The 15,861-nt window shown below is 41.7% G+C and overlaps 1 protein-coding gene and 1 long non-coding RNA gene across 2 annotated transcripts in view; one reads left to right on the top strand and one right to left on the bottom strand.

The window, feature by feature from the left end:
- Nucleotides 1-13,803, top strand: part of Csnk2a1 (casein kinase 2 alpha 1) — an 82,391-nt gene extending 68,588 nt beyond the window's left edge. The window contains 7 exon segments of the mRNA XM_003476763.5: nucleotides 1,756-1,866; nucleotides 3,827-3,928; nucleotides 4,784-4,884; nucleotides 5,763-5,911; nucleotides 7,248-7,334; nucleotides 12,447-12,517; nucleotides 12,519-13,803. Coding sequence (XP_003476811.2) covers nucleotides 1,756-1,866; nucleotides 3,827-3,928; nucleotides 4,784-4,884; nucleotides 5,763-5,911; nucleotides 7,248-7,334; nucleotides 12,447-12,517; nucleotides 12,519-12,590 — 693 coding nt within the window. The 3' untranslated portion in view covers nucleotides 12,591-13,803.
- Nucleotides 8,436-11,424, bottom strand: LOC134476025 (uncharacterized). The gene is made up of 2 exons (XR_010047437.1): nucleotides 10,870-11,424; nucleotides 8,436-9,486 (listed from the first exon to the last, which is right to left on the bottom strand). It is a non-coding gene; the product is annotated as an uncharacterized LOC134476025 (long non-coding RNA).
- Nucleotides 13,804-15,861: the final 2,058 nt, after the last annotated feature.

Raw genomic sequence — 15,861 nt, 5'->3', positions numbered from 1 at the left:
GCCTCTTCCTCAATGCTATTCCAGGAGAAAAGACCCTTACTCTCTCTCCTGCATTGGCTAATAAAATGCTCTCTAGCTGAAGAGTGATCCCAGATCCTGCTATGCCTCCCTCTACTTTGTCTCTTGCTCTTTCTTTTCTTTACTTTCCTGCCATCCACCATAACCCAGGCAGGAGATTGAAGCCCACTGCAGGGATTTCCAATAACTGGCATCATGGGAAGGGTTGCTAATAAGTCTAGAATACAGAATAAGTCAGTCTCAGAAAAACAAAGTGATATTTAATGATCTTACTTATATAACATTTTCCTCTTGATAAAGATATGTTGATTGACAACAGAGACTACTAGGAATAGCATGTGGTGATGAAAGAATTCTGTGATGGTGGAATACAATTTGATAGTGGAATAAAATTGTGCTACACATTCACATGTATGTAAAATTAGTAAAATCAGAGTTATGAGTATGAATTTTTCCATTGTCTATTTCCTTTTTTTCTTGTACTGTAAGTATATTAAGTATTGTGATTGAGGGCAACTAAGAGTGCATAGAACTTCTATTTTTGCAACTTTCTATGAATCTATAATTATTTTAAAACAGCTTTTTAAAAGGATTGTTCTGGATGCTATCTAGAGAATAAGAGGCAAGAATGAAATTAAGTAGACCAGTTAGGACAAGAGCCTGTTGACTAAATCAGAAGAGATGATGGTAATGGTCAGACTGGCAGAGGCAAAGACAAAAAAACATAATGAAGAGTATAGTAACACTAACAGGATTTGCTGGCAGATAAAATTGTGAAGGAAACAAGAATCCTGGCAGTCTTGTTCTCATCTGAATTAAATGTCAGAATGATTGAGATCACCTTTACCAAGGGGGATAATATGAGTGGAGTTGAGTTTGCTAGAAATTAGAAGTTGAGTTTTGAGTTAGTCCCCAATTTATGAACATTGGAGTTGCAAACTTTTACAGATGTGCTGCATGACTCACTTTATCGAATTACAAATGAATCTGATCTATGAATGTTCTGCAAGAACAGAACTCATTTATTAATGGAAAGTTGAACTAGAGAGGGGTGAGAGGGAAAGGAGGGGAAAATGGAAATAAAGCTTTGTAAATAGAAGAAGAAGAAGTGTTGAAGGAAGGGTAATGGAATGAGATCAAAGAAACAAGATATATACAGACACAAATTCCTTACGATGAATGTGATCATTATATATATCTAAAGTATATTGATAAACTTAATTTAAAAAGAAAGGTAAAAATAAATACACCATAATGAGCTGCAGGTTCTTTTAAAGAAGTATGTCTAGGGTTCAGAAAACTAGTAGTTTTTTCATTCTACTTGCATGATTAGAAAGACTTCATTGAGGAGCTAACTTAAATTCATATCCCCCAAAATAAGAAGCTGTTCACCAGTAGATAACAGGATATTGGATAGCAGGGACCTTTTTATTGAAATGAACAGTTTAAGAAATTTATGAAAACTTTCAGTGAGTCTCTATTTCAGGAACTAGATTGTGGAGAAGGCTATTAAGCTGACAAATTTTATTTTTACCTTAAACACTGTAGACAACCAATTAATGGCTGGCTGGCTGCTTCCCCCACCCCACCCCTGTAATCATTTTGAGATTGAGATTGTGTGTGTTTACAGAGTATTCTAATACCAGAATGGTAATAGCTTAGAAGAAGATAAAACTGTTTATGGTTTATTCTGTCTCTCTCTTTTCTCTCTCTCTCTTTTTTTTTTTTTTCTTTCAGCTGCGGCTAATAGACTGGGGTCTGGCTGAGTTTTATCATCCTGGTCAAGAATATAATGTCCGAGTTGCTTCTCGATACTTCAAAGGGCCTGAGCTACTTGTAGATTATCAGGTAAGAAGAAAAAGGGCAAATATAGTTTCAGTTCTGTGTTCACTTTGCTCATAACTTACAAAAATGTCACTTTATACTTTCAAGCAAGCCCTTTATATACATTCATAGCTGTTCACTGTATGTGAAGTGTAATATCTAAATGACTTCATCCAGCACAATTTACATTGTATTTTTTCAGTAGAATATAAATCATTCTGCATTTGATCCTGTCTTGGTTACTTTTTTCTTGTAGCTGGAACAAAACACCCAACACTCAAAATGAAGAAAGAAAAGTTTTATGTAGCTCACTGTTTGTGGAGGTTTTAGTCCATAATCAGCTGGCACTAAAGCAAAGTGGCATGGCACTGGGACGACACTTGAAGGCAGCAGCCAGAGCAAAAAGAGGAGCAAGAACAAGCCTCTTTTCCTCCTTCATGTTGTACACAGTCCACCAACCCCACTCCTCACCCCCAGGCGGGTGTAGCACTCACAAAATATCTGTGCCCTTCCCTTGCACAGGATAAGCATATTTACAAAGTAAGGAACCAGGCTACCTGCTGAGTCTCTTAAACTTCTAAGCATTTCAAGTTGACATAATGTATCAGCCATAACAGATCGTAAGAGAAAAAGCACACCCAAAATACATTTTTTAAATGTTTATTTATTTGTTTTTGGTACCAGGGATCAAACTCAAAACCTTGTGCTTACCAGGCAAACACTTGAGCCACTGAGCTAAATCCCTGGTCAAAATACTTTTTTCTAATCAGAAATTCCAGAACTGGTTGAATTTCAAGCTAACCTTAACCAAGTTTAAGAATAAACCCCAAATTGTTCCTTTATATATCTACTAAATTGCACCCTAAATATAAAAAGATTCCTCCCCCCCCCCACAGAAAATTGTTTATAATTACTAGTAATGTATTTTACCAAGTGTTTTTAAAAACTTAAAAGTCCACCAGCCAGCCTGAACTGCACAGCAAGAGCTTGTCTCAAAAAAGTCTGCTAGGTTGAGGAAATACACATCAGTAATCCCAGCACTCAGGAGGCTGAAGCAGAAGGATTTCTGTGAGTTTCAGGCCAACCTGGACTACATAGAGTTCAAAGCATTCTGAACTACAAAGCAAAACTATGCTTCATAAAACCAAAACCAAATAAGCAAAATAGTCCTAAGATTTCCATTTCTGGGGCCTAAAGAATGCAACCCTAAGCACAAAAACACAATTTGCACTTAAAAATGTTCCTTACATTACTTCAAAATAATGGCAAACAAAAACAGTCCTAATATAGGAAAATTTAAAGCTTAAATTGCGGCATTTATAAAATAATTGTACCCATTAAAAGCTTTTCATAGGCTGACAGATTCAGAATTTTCTTATGTAAGTAAAAAAAGCAGTTCAATATAGTATGTATAGATTGTTTTTAAACTGGATGAAAGAATGTACAGAAGCCTGAAAAGAACTACATGGAGTTACTCATATTTTGACTTACTGACTTTATTTATTTATTTTCATTTAATTTTGTTTGGTGGTGGTTGTTATGAGATAGAGTGTCTCTATGGCTGACCTTTAACTCACTGTGTAGCCCAAACTGGCCTCAAAACTCACAGCAAGCCTGCCTCAGCCTCTAAGTCCTGGGACTATAGGAATGCACTCCCACAAACAATTTTTTCGTTTGTTTTTGTTTTTTATGGAATATTTTTTGGAGACAGAATCTTGCTTTGTAGTCTAGGCTAGCCTTAAACTCACTGTGTTGCCCTGGCTAGTCTTGAACTTGTAAGTCCTCTTACTTACGCCTTCATAGTGCTGGAATTACAAATATGTACTACCATTCCTGGCTTTCAACTTGTTATCCTCGTACCTTCCTTTCTCAGAGTGCTAGGATTATAGGCATATGCCACTGTGTCCAGCAAAAAGTTATTTTTTATTTTGAAGTGACAAGCTAGGGATTCATACATGATAACTATGCATTTCTTTTAATGTAGATGTATGATTATAGTTTGGATATGTGGAGTTTGGGTTGTATGCTGGCAAGTATGATCTTCCGGAAGGAGCCGTTTTTCCATGGGCATGACAATTATGATCAGGTAATAATTTAGAGAATAATACTTAAATGAACAATCATAGAATGTCATCCATACTAAAGAATAGTGCCTTATTGTAGAACCTAACACATTCTTCAACATGTTTCTATATGATATTTCTGTGATCCTTTAAAATCTCTGTATATAAATGAGTTTATATATTCATAGAAATACAGATTGCTTTTTTTTTTTTTTTTTTGTCTTTTTTCCTTTTTATCGGTACCAGGGATCAAACTCACGACTGCCTGCTTGCAAGGCAGGCGCTTATGCCGCTGAACTAAATCCCCAGCCCCACAGATCACATTTTTTAAGACTAACTCCATTTTCCCTTTCAGTATTAAGGGACTGCTTCATTGAGGAGAGTCTTGAAAGGTTCTAGAACCTTATAGACAATCTTGTTACCTTACCTTTAAGCACGATAGTCATCTTTAATAATTCAAGGACTATTACCTGAAGTTCAAGAGTAGTCTTTTCTTCTTCCTCTGAAATAGTTTGTAGTCTGTCTGTAAGGGAGTCAAACAGACAAGGAATATTGTCAGAGCAGAAGTATAACAAAAAAGAAGGCTGCAGTGGTGGTTAATGTGGGTATGGAAGGCAACTTTCCAAAAGAAGTGACATCTTCATGTGGGTTTTGAGGGAAGGGACCATATAATAAAAAAAGTTTATTCATAATATCTTCATAATGCATTAAAAGGAATTTTACTTGGAAATCTGCTGCGACACTCAGAATTTCAGAGTGATAGGAGGTAACATATTTGTAGGCATGATGATGCCTTTGTTAATTCATTTATGATTAATTGTTGATTTAATCCTGTAATGTAAATTGTTTTGAGGGTTTTTGTCTTTCTTCAATACTAGTTGGTGAGGATAGCCAAGGTTCTGGGAACAGAAGATTTATATGACTATATTGACAAATACAACATTGAATTAGATCCCCGTTTCAATGATATCTTGGGCAGGTAAGTTATAAATACAAAATTGTACATCTGTGATGTAAGCCCTATGGGTATAAGCTAGTATTTGGGGTCCTCAATGTAATCATATTCTCTTTGCCAATATGGCTAAAATGCAAAGTGTATCTGGTGTTGCAGGGTGATGTATTAAACAGGCAAGAATGGGGATTGTAGTCAGAAGATTCCTGAAAAATTAATGAAACGTGGATACTGAAAGAAGGTTTACTGTTGAGTGAAAGATCAGAATCTTAGCTAAGCACAGTGCATACACCTATAATTGTAGCTACTCAAAAAAATGAGCCAGGAAGAGTCCAAGTTTGAACCTAGACTGGTCAACTAGGGGTATAGCTCAGGATCAGGCCTCTAGGTTCAGTCTCCTATATGGGCAGAAATTTAAAATCTCTTGATTTAGCTTCTGTAAATGTCAGATCCCTCCCCCAGGAAAGAAATAGAAAGTGCAGACAAATGATTCCCGTGTTAGTGGCTAGACACAATACTAACACACGTTAACCACTTAGCAGGAGCTGAACTTTCCCAGTGCAGTCTTTTGCTAGTCAAGTGGTAGTGATGTCAAGAATGTGTGGATAGGAAAGAGGTTGGTTTAGCTCAGCCACCTGACCGTCCCACTGCATAGAAACATCACATCCAATAAAGTAACCAATGAATTACAGTTCTTAAAATTGAGAGGACCCAGATTGCTCAATTCTTAGTTTCCAGTTAGCTTTCTTGACCCCCATTCCCTCTGTGGCAGAGTGGGACAGATTACTGGCTGGAGTTTTAGCTCCCCTTGATGTTCACTGGGCTCCTGAAGATGGTATAGGAATGACGTGTTGTGATTATCTGCTTCTGTGGCCCATTTTTCATTCCTTCATTTGGCCTTACAGACACTCTCGTAAGCGATGGGAGCGCTTTGTCCACAGTGAAAACCAACACCTTGTCAGCCCAGAGGCCTTGGATTTCCTGGATAAGCTGCTGCGATATGACCACCAGTCACGGCTCACTGCAAGAGAAGCCATGGAGCATCCCTATTTCTGTGAGTCCAACCTCCCAGTCCTCAGAGCCTGGGAAAGCCCTCCCACCACTCCCCTGCAGACTATATGAGGTAAGGGAGAATGTGATGTGAAGAAAGCTCCAGCCTGGAGTCCTATAGATTAGAATTGCAGTACAGCTCCTGTTAGCTCACTGCCAAATTGCCTCTCTTGCATTGAGTCAGTTTCTTCACATAAAGAAAGTAATATCAGCTGCTTAGAGAATTGTTGAGAGGATTGTTACCTATGAAATTCTATGTGGGCAACATTTTCTAATGTCTGGTGTGGAGTAGTTGAATTAAATAAATCTGTTTCTGTTCTGTCACTAGTAATCATTAGTTAGAGCCAGTGAGGATTATAAATGTCTCTCCCCACTCCACAAGCTCTTTTTTGAGAGGGTTTCATTACATGGTTCAAGCTGGTCTTGAATTTACTCTGTAGCATAGGCTAGCCTCGAACTTGCAGCAATCTTCGGACTACAAATATCTGTTTTGTGTGAACACCTTGACTATGCTCACAAACTCCCATCTGGATGAAATGCCTCTTAGACCTACCTCACCCCAGTGGTGATGTCAGCTTCATCACTAGATTATTCGTGAGGACTGATAGGATGGTTTTTAGACTGAATCCTTTTGCCCTGTCTCCTTTACATGAAGCAGATGGACAGGCTGATTGGGGTGGAGAGTGAGGTGAGGTCTGTGGTCATAGCACTAACCTACACAGGCCTATGGCTTTGACCTACTCAGCACCATGCTCTGAACAGCTGAACTGTGAGCCACTAAAATCATTCACTCTGCGACAGGTGTGATGATGCACACCTGTAATCTCAGGACTTAGGACGCTGAGGCAGAAGGGTCTCTGCAAGTTCAAAGCTACTCTCAACTACATAGCAAGACCCTCTCAAAAAAAACAAAATAATAAGTAAAATAAGTTCATTCCAATAATAAATCTCTGTCTTGCACTGATTAGATTGATTGTATTATCTCCATTGAAACCTAGCATGACTAGCTTCATTTGTTTTTTGTTGCTTGGCTTTGTTTTTTTGTTCTGTGTCTGTGGGTGTTTTCTATCAGCCTTATTTTAAATAAGCTCTACTGCAGATAATTATTTCATCATCCTATCATTCAGTTTTGGAATTGATCTTTCCAGTTGTTTAGGAAAGATACTTCTGTTTCGTCCTGGTAGTGTAATTTGTGGTGAAAGCAGTTGCCATAGTAAATTCCAGGAATAATAATTGAGTAGAAATAGAATGAAAAGATTGAAGGTAGCTACTCTGAGGCCACCCAGACTAATTAGTTTAATCTTTCAAGCAAAACAGAGCCTAACCTCTCTCTTTTCTAGATACTGTTGTGAAGGACCAGGCTCGAATGGGTTCATCTAGCATGCCAGGGGGCAGTACACCTGTCAGCAGCGCCAACATGATGTCAGGTCAGTTCTTTGGTAAATTCCTTTTTCAAAAAAAGAAAAAAGAGTTGAAGTCAGTTACTATTCTTAATTTTGTCCCTTCTTCGTGACCTGATTTCTTGTGTAGTTCTCTGTCGGGCGTCAGTGACATACTGGCCTATGTAGCTTTTCCCACCAGATTTCAAGTTGCTTTTGACACTTGGTATACTTTAGTTAGACTGTTTTAAGTAGAATACCATCAGTCTCTTTCAGATCAGAATCACAGCATTCCAACAAAAAGTTTCTTACAGAAGTGCTTGAAGTCCCAAGAAGCTGTGAAAAATTAAATCCTTTTGTTTCACGGTTGAGAATAACAGCAGTTGAGTAGGCCTCCAAAATAAAATTGAGGAATTATACATGTAGACAACATCCTCCTAGGTACACATGGGGTCACGTTTAGTACTGCCATTAATTTATCCTCTTGAGTATCGTACTTATGTGCAAAATGACATAGCCAAGGTTATTCACAAGGTAATTTATAATAGCATACCATTAAAAACAGCAATCAGTAGGGAACTAGTTCAATAGGTTATGGCAAACCCCTTCAGTGGGATATGATGTGATCAGAGAAAAGATGAGTCAGTGTTCAGGGCTGTTAGAGCTCGAGCTCTAAAATAATGTAAATGGGAGTAGGAAATGAAGAGTCATATACAAGAATAGGAGTATGTAAATATAATCACATTCTTTTATATTATTTTTACATTAATATTTTCATAAAATTAAATTCCTCTGTATGCACAAAATTCTTCTTGAAGAATATATCCCAGAAATATTCTCCAGATTTTTCTTTGGGTATTCTTTGAACCTTTTATATTTTAAATCACGTGAATATGTATTAGATTACGATAGTTTTAATTATTCCCAGTGCAAAAATATTTGTCTTGAGTATTTCAAGAAAGAACATATTTCCATAATTTTCATTGCAATACAGTTTCTAATTCTGTATTGTTGATCTTTTACTGTGTCTCCTTTGCACATTAAGATTTATCATACATATGTATGTATAAGAAAAGCATAATATATATAGTGTGTGGTATTGTCGATGTCCGCTCCCGGCCGGCAGGAAGGACACACGACAAAGTCTGGTAGTGGACAACCTTTTCTTTTTATTTTCCTTCTCCGTACAGCCTGCCCTGGGTTCTCCCAGCTGAAGCCTCCTCTGGTCCGCTCCCCGCGGCTCCTTTTGTGCTTCAGTCTGCCCCAAAGCCTCTACCGGTCCGCTCTCCGCGGCTCCTTTTGGGCTTCTACCTCCGGGCTTCTACCTGGCTTCTTCTTCCGCCCAGGGGTGGCACCGGTATATATACGGGTACAGTGTCCAATCATGTTAAAGTGAGCAAGGCAAGCTGATTGGCTAACATCATCAGTTGCCAGGCAGACTATATTGTTGAGCGGGTTGTTTACGCGGTGAGCAGGAAACTAACGTGCTCGATGGGAGGGGCAATCTACCTCAGGCTTCACTCTTTACTACAGGCCTCACGTCCGCCAAGTGAGGCGACCGGGCTCGGGGCTGCGGCTCCCAACATCTCCCCCTATTTTATTTTTTATGAATGTGCGCATCGTAGCCCTTCCTGGACTGGGTGCAGAGGCTTATGCCCTATGCGTAGGCCCACCGTAGGTCCTTGGCTTAGACCCTGGTTGGCCATGCCATGGTCTGCCAAGGCCCTGAGGCCCTCGTCCTTTTTCTAGGGCCAGGCACAAACTGGACGGAACCTGGATGCACACAAGCTTGCACTCATTTCCTCTCCGTAAAGAAATCCCCTCGGAGAGAAATTTAGACCTGGGCAGCATCTAACAGTCCAGCGGCTTACGTGCAGGATGGGGTAGGGCCTGGCTTAGGTCGAGTCGTGCTGGGGAGGCACGCTCTTACCCGTCATTGACTCACCTACCCTGCTGTGTATTGTCACCTTATGGAGGAGAATGAGGGATGCCCGCCATATCTAGACTCGGTCGTGGGCCAATTGAGCAAGCCATGCATATGCCTGAGGATCTTCTTGTCCATTTCGGGCTACTGCTATTTCTATTCATCTTATTGGTTGGTCTGTGATGGATCTCCAGTAGGGCAGGTCTGATCTTCAGTCGAGGGCTTTGTTGCCCGTGTCAGTCTCTCCGGTATCCACAGTGGTTCTCGTCCCGGTTCCTGTGGGAAAACACAAACCGCGCCTCGGTTCCAGCTGATTACCGGATCCGGGCCCATCCATTGTCATGTCAGGACATCTTTCCACTTCACCCACCCTTTATGGTTGGGGGAAGGGTTGCAGTGCTCCACAGCTGGGGAGCGATTATCATTATTTAAATTTAAAAAATTGTGTGTGAATAGTGCCATGGATAATCGTGCCTTTGGGGCCAGGCCTTGGCCTACTCCCCCTTTTTGTTTTTTATTTTTTATTTTTTATTTTTATCTTTTTCGTTTTTTTTTTTTTTTTTTTTAGTGGTACCAGGGATCGAACTCATGACTGGCTGCTTGCAAGGCAGGCGCTTATGCCGCTGAGCCAAATCCCCAGCCCCTTTTTTCCTCGACCGGCGTTTTTCTCAGCCTGCTCGGCAGAGAACTCTGCATACCAGGCTCGCCAATCCAGGTAACTGCCCGAGGGCAGACACGCCTTTGCCAGCTGAATCCAGTCCGCGGGGGTGAGGGGCCCAGAAGACAGATTCTCCAGCATGGCAATGGTGTAAGGCGCAGTCGGCCCAAAGGTTGTAACTGCATTTTTAAGTTCTCTAATCTGCTTTATCTCAAAAGGCTCCCATACATTGCGTCCCTGGCCCATAGCTACTTGTACAGGAAATATCTCGTAGGGGCCACTATCTATCCCAGGTGGATGTACCTCATGAGACAAGCGTCCCCCCTGCCAAAGCCGCCTGTAAAAATACCAACCCACCGGCGGCGGAGCATAAGACAGCGGCCGTGATTGGGCGGAAAATGGGGGCCCGTGCATCACTTCCTGTTCTGGCGAAAGGGGAGAGAGCTCCCAGGCGGCCGCCTCGTGGCGAGGAATCGCCTCCGGAAACGGCCCCCAAGGTGGGGCGGAAGGCTTCGCCTCCCTCTCGCGCCGGGGAGCGCTCAGGAGCTCTCTACTCCTCCGCAGACCAGGTTGAGCAGAGCGCAATTCGCGGGGCAACGCTGGAAAAGAACCCTGCGACTCCTTATTGAGCGATTTAGGCTCCTGACAGCTGGTCTCTTTGGCCTCCTTGCCATTCAACTTTCCCTCGTCCTCGGAGTCAGACGACTCCGAGGCTAGAGCCCCGTCCTCCTCCTTAGCATCCTTGTTCCCCTTGACAGACACCTCTCGGGAGCTCCCTGACTGGGCCTGCTCAGATACCCTGCGTACTTTTGTAAGCTCTTGAGAGCTTTCTCCACAACCACCCTCGCTCTTAGTGCTGCTACCTAGCATGTTTCCCATCTTTTAATATGTTACTCACCGCGTGAGGCCCAAGGAATCCGCCACTTACGCGTGAGCCTGAGGGGAGTCTAAAAGCCCTGTAGGTGCGCGCCACCCAGAGCCCAGGCTTATCCCCAACTCACCTGTCTCGCAGCTCTGTACTGGAGCGTTGTCCACTTCCACGTCGCGGGGGTGATCAGTCCCCGGGCGGGCCTCCAAATGTCGATGTCCGCTCCCGGCCGGCAGGAAGGACACACGACAAAGTCTGGTAGTGGACAACCTTTTCTTTTTATTTTTCTTCTCCGTACAGCCTGCCCTGGGTTCTCCCAGCTGAAGCCTCCTCTGGTCCGCTCCCCGCGGCTCCTTTTGTGCTTCAGTCTGCCCCAAAGCCTCTACCGGTCCGCTCTCCGCGGCTCCTTTTGGGCTTCTACCTCCGGGCTTCTACCTGGCTTCTTCTTCCGCCCAGGGGTGGCACCGGTATATATACGGGTACAGTGTCCAATCATGTTAAAGTGAGCAAGGCAAGCTGATTGGCTAACATCATCAGTTGCCAGGCAGACTATATTGTTGAGCGGGTTGTTTACGCGGTGAGCAGGAAACTAACGTGCTCGATGGGAGGGGCAATCTACCTCAGGCTTCACTCTTTACTACAGGCCTCACGTCCGCCAAGTGAGGCGACCGGGCTCGGGGCTGCGGCTCCCAACATGGTATATCTGTAATTTTATGCATTCTGAAACACAATAAGGAGGATTATTGGAGCCCCCCCCCCCCCAATGGGCTTGGGGAGGGATTGAGATAAAATTTCACTAAGTAACAGTTATACTGGCTGGGCTCAAATTTGCAATTCTCTTGCCTCAGCCTTCCAGAGTGCTAGGTTTAACAGGTATACAACACTGTATAACTCTGTGTATAGCATTTTGAAAATTAAATAATAGGCTGGTTCTGGGGCTGGGGATTTAGCTCAGCAGCATAAGCACCTCCCTTGCAAGCAGGCAGTCGTGAGTTCGATCCCCGGTACCGATAAAAAGGAAAAAGACAAAATAATAATAATAACAATAATAATAATAATAATAATAAAGGCAAGCTAACAAGTAGTTCTGGTAACTAGAGAAGAAGAAGGAATCACAAGACATAAATTTCAAAGCACAGTTTCATCTTGGAGGTGGAAAATACATCTTTCTCACTTAGAGTAACTTGTAATTTTGAGAGCTGCCAGTTATCAAGGTGACATGGCATAAAAGCATGTGAGCTTTGACCACAGACCTGTGCTTTTCAGTATTGTAGTGACTATGTAATTAAAATTGATGGAAGTATAAAAATTGAGTTCCTTAGTTGCCCTAGCCACATTGCAGGTGCTCAGTAGTTCTGTGTGACTGTCTGGTGGCGGCCCTGTTAGAAAGCACAGATTACAGAGCAGGCAGTGCGTGGTACTGTGCTGCCCTAGACAGGCCTGTGGTGGAATCCAAGTATAGTCTCCAGTTATTATCTGTATATTTGACAAACTGCTTAAACTCTCTAAGGTAAATTCAGTAGGACTTAATATTTTAACTTGAATTTACAAGGGTTATACTGGAAACGTATGTATTAAAGTATGGCTGAGAAGAAACCTGAATAACAAATGAATTTTCATTGTTATTTTTGAGATAAGGCCTATGAAAAAGTGGTAGCTAAAATTGCCGTGGTTGATGTCTCTGGCTCACTGATAGCTGTTTTCTTTCAGGGATTTCTTCAGTGCCAACCCCGTCACCCCTCGGACCTCTGGCAGGCTCGCCTGTGATTGCTGCTGCCAACCCCCTTGGGATGCCTGTTCCAGCTGCCGCTGGCGCTCAGCAGTAATGGCTCCATCTTTTCTCCTGATGCCTGAGCAGAGGTGGGGAAGGCCACCCTCTCCTTGATGCAGCTTGCGCCTGGTGGGGAGGGTGAAACACTTCAGAAGCACCGTGTCTGAACCGTTGCTTGTGGATTTATAATAGTTCAGTCATAAAAAATTATAATAGGCTGATTTTTTTTTCCTTTTTTTTAAACTCGAACTTTTCATAACTCAGGGGATTCCCTGAAAGATTATCTGCAGGTGGAATATTTCATGGACAAATGTTTTTTCTCCCCTTCCAAATTCAGTTCATCACTAAAGAACAACAAAAAAACCAGCCTCAATCCTGGCTGCTGCATTTGGGTGGAAATTTCCCATTCCTACCATTGCTCCCCCACCATCCTGTACTAGGGGGAGAAGGGGGTTGTATCTAGTGCTCTTCTCCAGAGATTACAAAAGTGTAGCTTCTCAAGGGAGGTGGGAAGGAAGGAGGCAGGATGGAAAAGAGGCAGGGAAGACCTAATCTGTAAGAGCAGTATACTGCTAGTCATTTGTTCCATAAGTGATTCATTGCGGTTACCCTGGTGACTGTAGTGAAAGCATGTCTTAGTTTTGTGGAGATGTTAAATCTACCCAAAGGGCAGACAGATTCTGAAAACATTTGTTCAATGTGAATCATGTTTTATTGACCTAACCGTAAATTCAGCTCACTTATAATTTTGATGTCAGTTTAGTTTAAAATTGTGATAATATCCCTCTGATGCTCCTACCCGTGGTCTTTTCCCCTTTTATGTCTCAACATGTTATGCTCCATAGTGGTAGGAGAGAGAAGGCAAAATCTTTTTCAGTTTTCTTTGACTTGGCCATCTTGGAGTCAGTTACTGAGCAAAACTTACTGCTTTTTTACAAAAGAAACATTGTCTATTAGGTTTCATGCTAGCAATCTTAAGAGTTAATGGGAGATGCAGCCACACTGGGTTTCATTTTAAGCTACCTTCTTTTCCTCCTACCTTCATCTTTCCTCACATGGCATCCAGTGAGAAGACCTGCTCCTTAGTCTTGTAAATGTATCTTGAGAGGCAGGAACAGAGCCACTATCTCCTGTGAAATGGAAACGGTAGACTTGTAATTGTGGGAAACTTATCAACTCTTGTTACAGCCCTGCCACCCTTTGCTATGTGTATATATATATACTTTGTCCATCATATGTGAAAGATCCAGTGTTGGAATTCTTTGGTGTAAATAAACTTTTGGTTTTATTTATCAAGGTTAGATTTAAGTTCCCTGTGTAAGTCTCGCTGGGTGGGTGTCTCACATTCACATCTGAGGGGCCTGCAGCCCTGTACCATGGAGGCTTCCTAGGGCCCCCATTTTTATATACCCTTCGTTCGACCCATGGTACCGGGCAGGGCAGAGAGGCCTTAAAAAAGCACCACAAGCCAAAGCGTCTCTGGGGATTAAGGATCCTTTGCCATAAAACTCACTTTGTGTCTCAGCAGTGCAGGGATTGGGGATGGAAAAAGTTGCCAGTTTTTGTGTGTTTGTGTGTGTGTATAATATAGTGGACTTTCCACTGTAAACCAACCACCTAAGTTTATCAGGTGCTTCACTGAAGAAGCCTAGTTTTTTAAGCACAATAGTAAAAACATCAGCTCTGTAGTTTTCCTGTTATTTCATTACAGTAGCTGCTTCTGGGGACTAGGAAAAATTCTTCCGACATTTTAAGCCCTAAAATCTTAGTTCCCCATGCTCCTACCTTTATAGATTCACAGGCCTTTCTCACCTGGGCATCATATTTAAACATAATTGTTTTGGAAGTTACATTTAATGAACTTACCTAATTTTGTAACCCATCTTGATTTTAGTAACTTTATCAAGGTAATGGCGTTAGGGAATATAGAGGTAAACTTTAGAGGAAGCTAATGCCTCCTCTTACAATGCTTCTCAACTGTAAGGAGCGCTAAAGAGAAAACATTCTGATTGGCAGGGTGATTTTCTTCCTTGAGGCCACTTACAGTGACTATTTATTGTACTTGACTCTTTTATTATGCCCTAGAATGCTGTGAGGGTTACCATATTAACTTTGTGCAGACACTAAAAGCACCAGATGTGCCAGAGATGCAATTTGTGATTACATTTGCACTGGATTGTGATTTGAACAGGACACTTAATAACTAATGAAGTCTTTCTTTTGAGGTGGGGAGGAGGGTTGTAGATGGATTTCACACTCCAGTCTTGGAGCTCAGAAATCTAGGTGTAGCTGAGGTTGATGTGGATGCTGGACTTATACCATCAGACCTTGGAAGAACTAAAGGTGAATGCAGAGGACTCTGAAGTGCCACCAAGAGCCTTTTGAAATAAAGAGTTGTTTTTTTGTTTTGTTTTTATGCTAAAAGGTCACTGCAGAAGCATGGAGAGAGTTTTTAAGTGATCCAAAAAGGGAGGGGGCCAAGGGTTTACAGAGTAACAACTTCTGTGTTGTTGTAAATTACCTCATCTGTATACCTTGTATTGGGACACTATTTCTCAGCACTACCTATGTCTGCATTGCTTACTTAGAAGGCAAGAAATGGAGTGCCAATATGAAATAGCTGTGCTGGCAGTTACTCTGGAAGGTTTTATAAAGTATTTTCTAACTTTGTTTGAAGTGGCCCCCCTCTTTTTTAAGTTTAAAGTCAGAAGTTCCTCCTCCTTTGATTTATTGGTTGTAACTGTATTGTAATTGGTATAACTAAAACATACCTGTGCTGGGAAGAAGTTGTGCCATGAAGGTCTTTTTTTTTTTTTTTTTTAAATAAAAACATTTAAATAAATGAAATGTCCCTGCAGCCTGAGCAATATGCTTCTCTAACCGACACCGTGTGTGATAGATGGCTTAATTTTCACATAATTTGAATTTAATAATGGGTTGATGGAGATATTAAGTGGGATGGATTGAGATTGGTCAAGGACCTCTAAAATCTGAGTTTTTGATACGGAGGTACAGTGAAGGAAGTCCTGTATTGCTGAAAAGACTCATTTAAGTCCTACCCTTTTACGTGCTTAGTTACTAGGCAGATCATGTAACTTATGAATGGTTTCATCTAGTGGTTAGGGGCCACTTTTTTCTTGGGATTAAGTATATATCAAATCTAGCACCTTTAGGCCCTTGATAAATCTAATTTCCCTGCCCTTTGGATGATTAGTCCTTGGTCTTAACTTTCTCATAGTTCACAGTATACTGCCTGGTAAAGGTCCTTCCATCTTCAGGACCACTGTTTATGTCTGAGCAAGGTGTCTTCTGAGATCTTTTTTAGCTCTGCTCCTGGTTTCTTAGGAAGTTTGA

The sequence above is a fragment of the Cavia porcellus genome, unplaced genomic scaffold, assembly GCF_034190915.1.
Source record: "Cavia porcellus strain 051 isolate PalLab524CR breed Dunkin Hartley unplaced genomic scaffold, mCavPor4.1 scaffold_5, whole genome shotgun sequence".
NCBI classification, from domain to species: Eukaryota; Metazoa; Chordata; class Mammalia; order Rodentia; family Caviidae; genus Cavia; species Cavia porcellus.
Note: the sequence above shows the minus strand (reverse complement) of the source record. Positions and strands in the feature narration are given on the sequence as shown.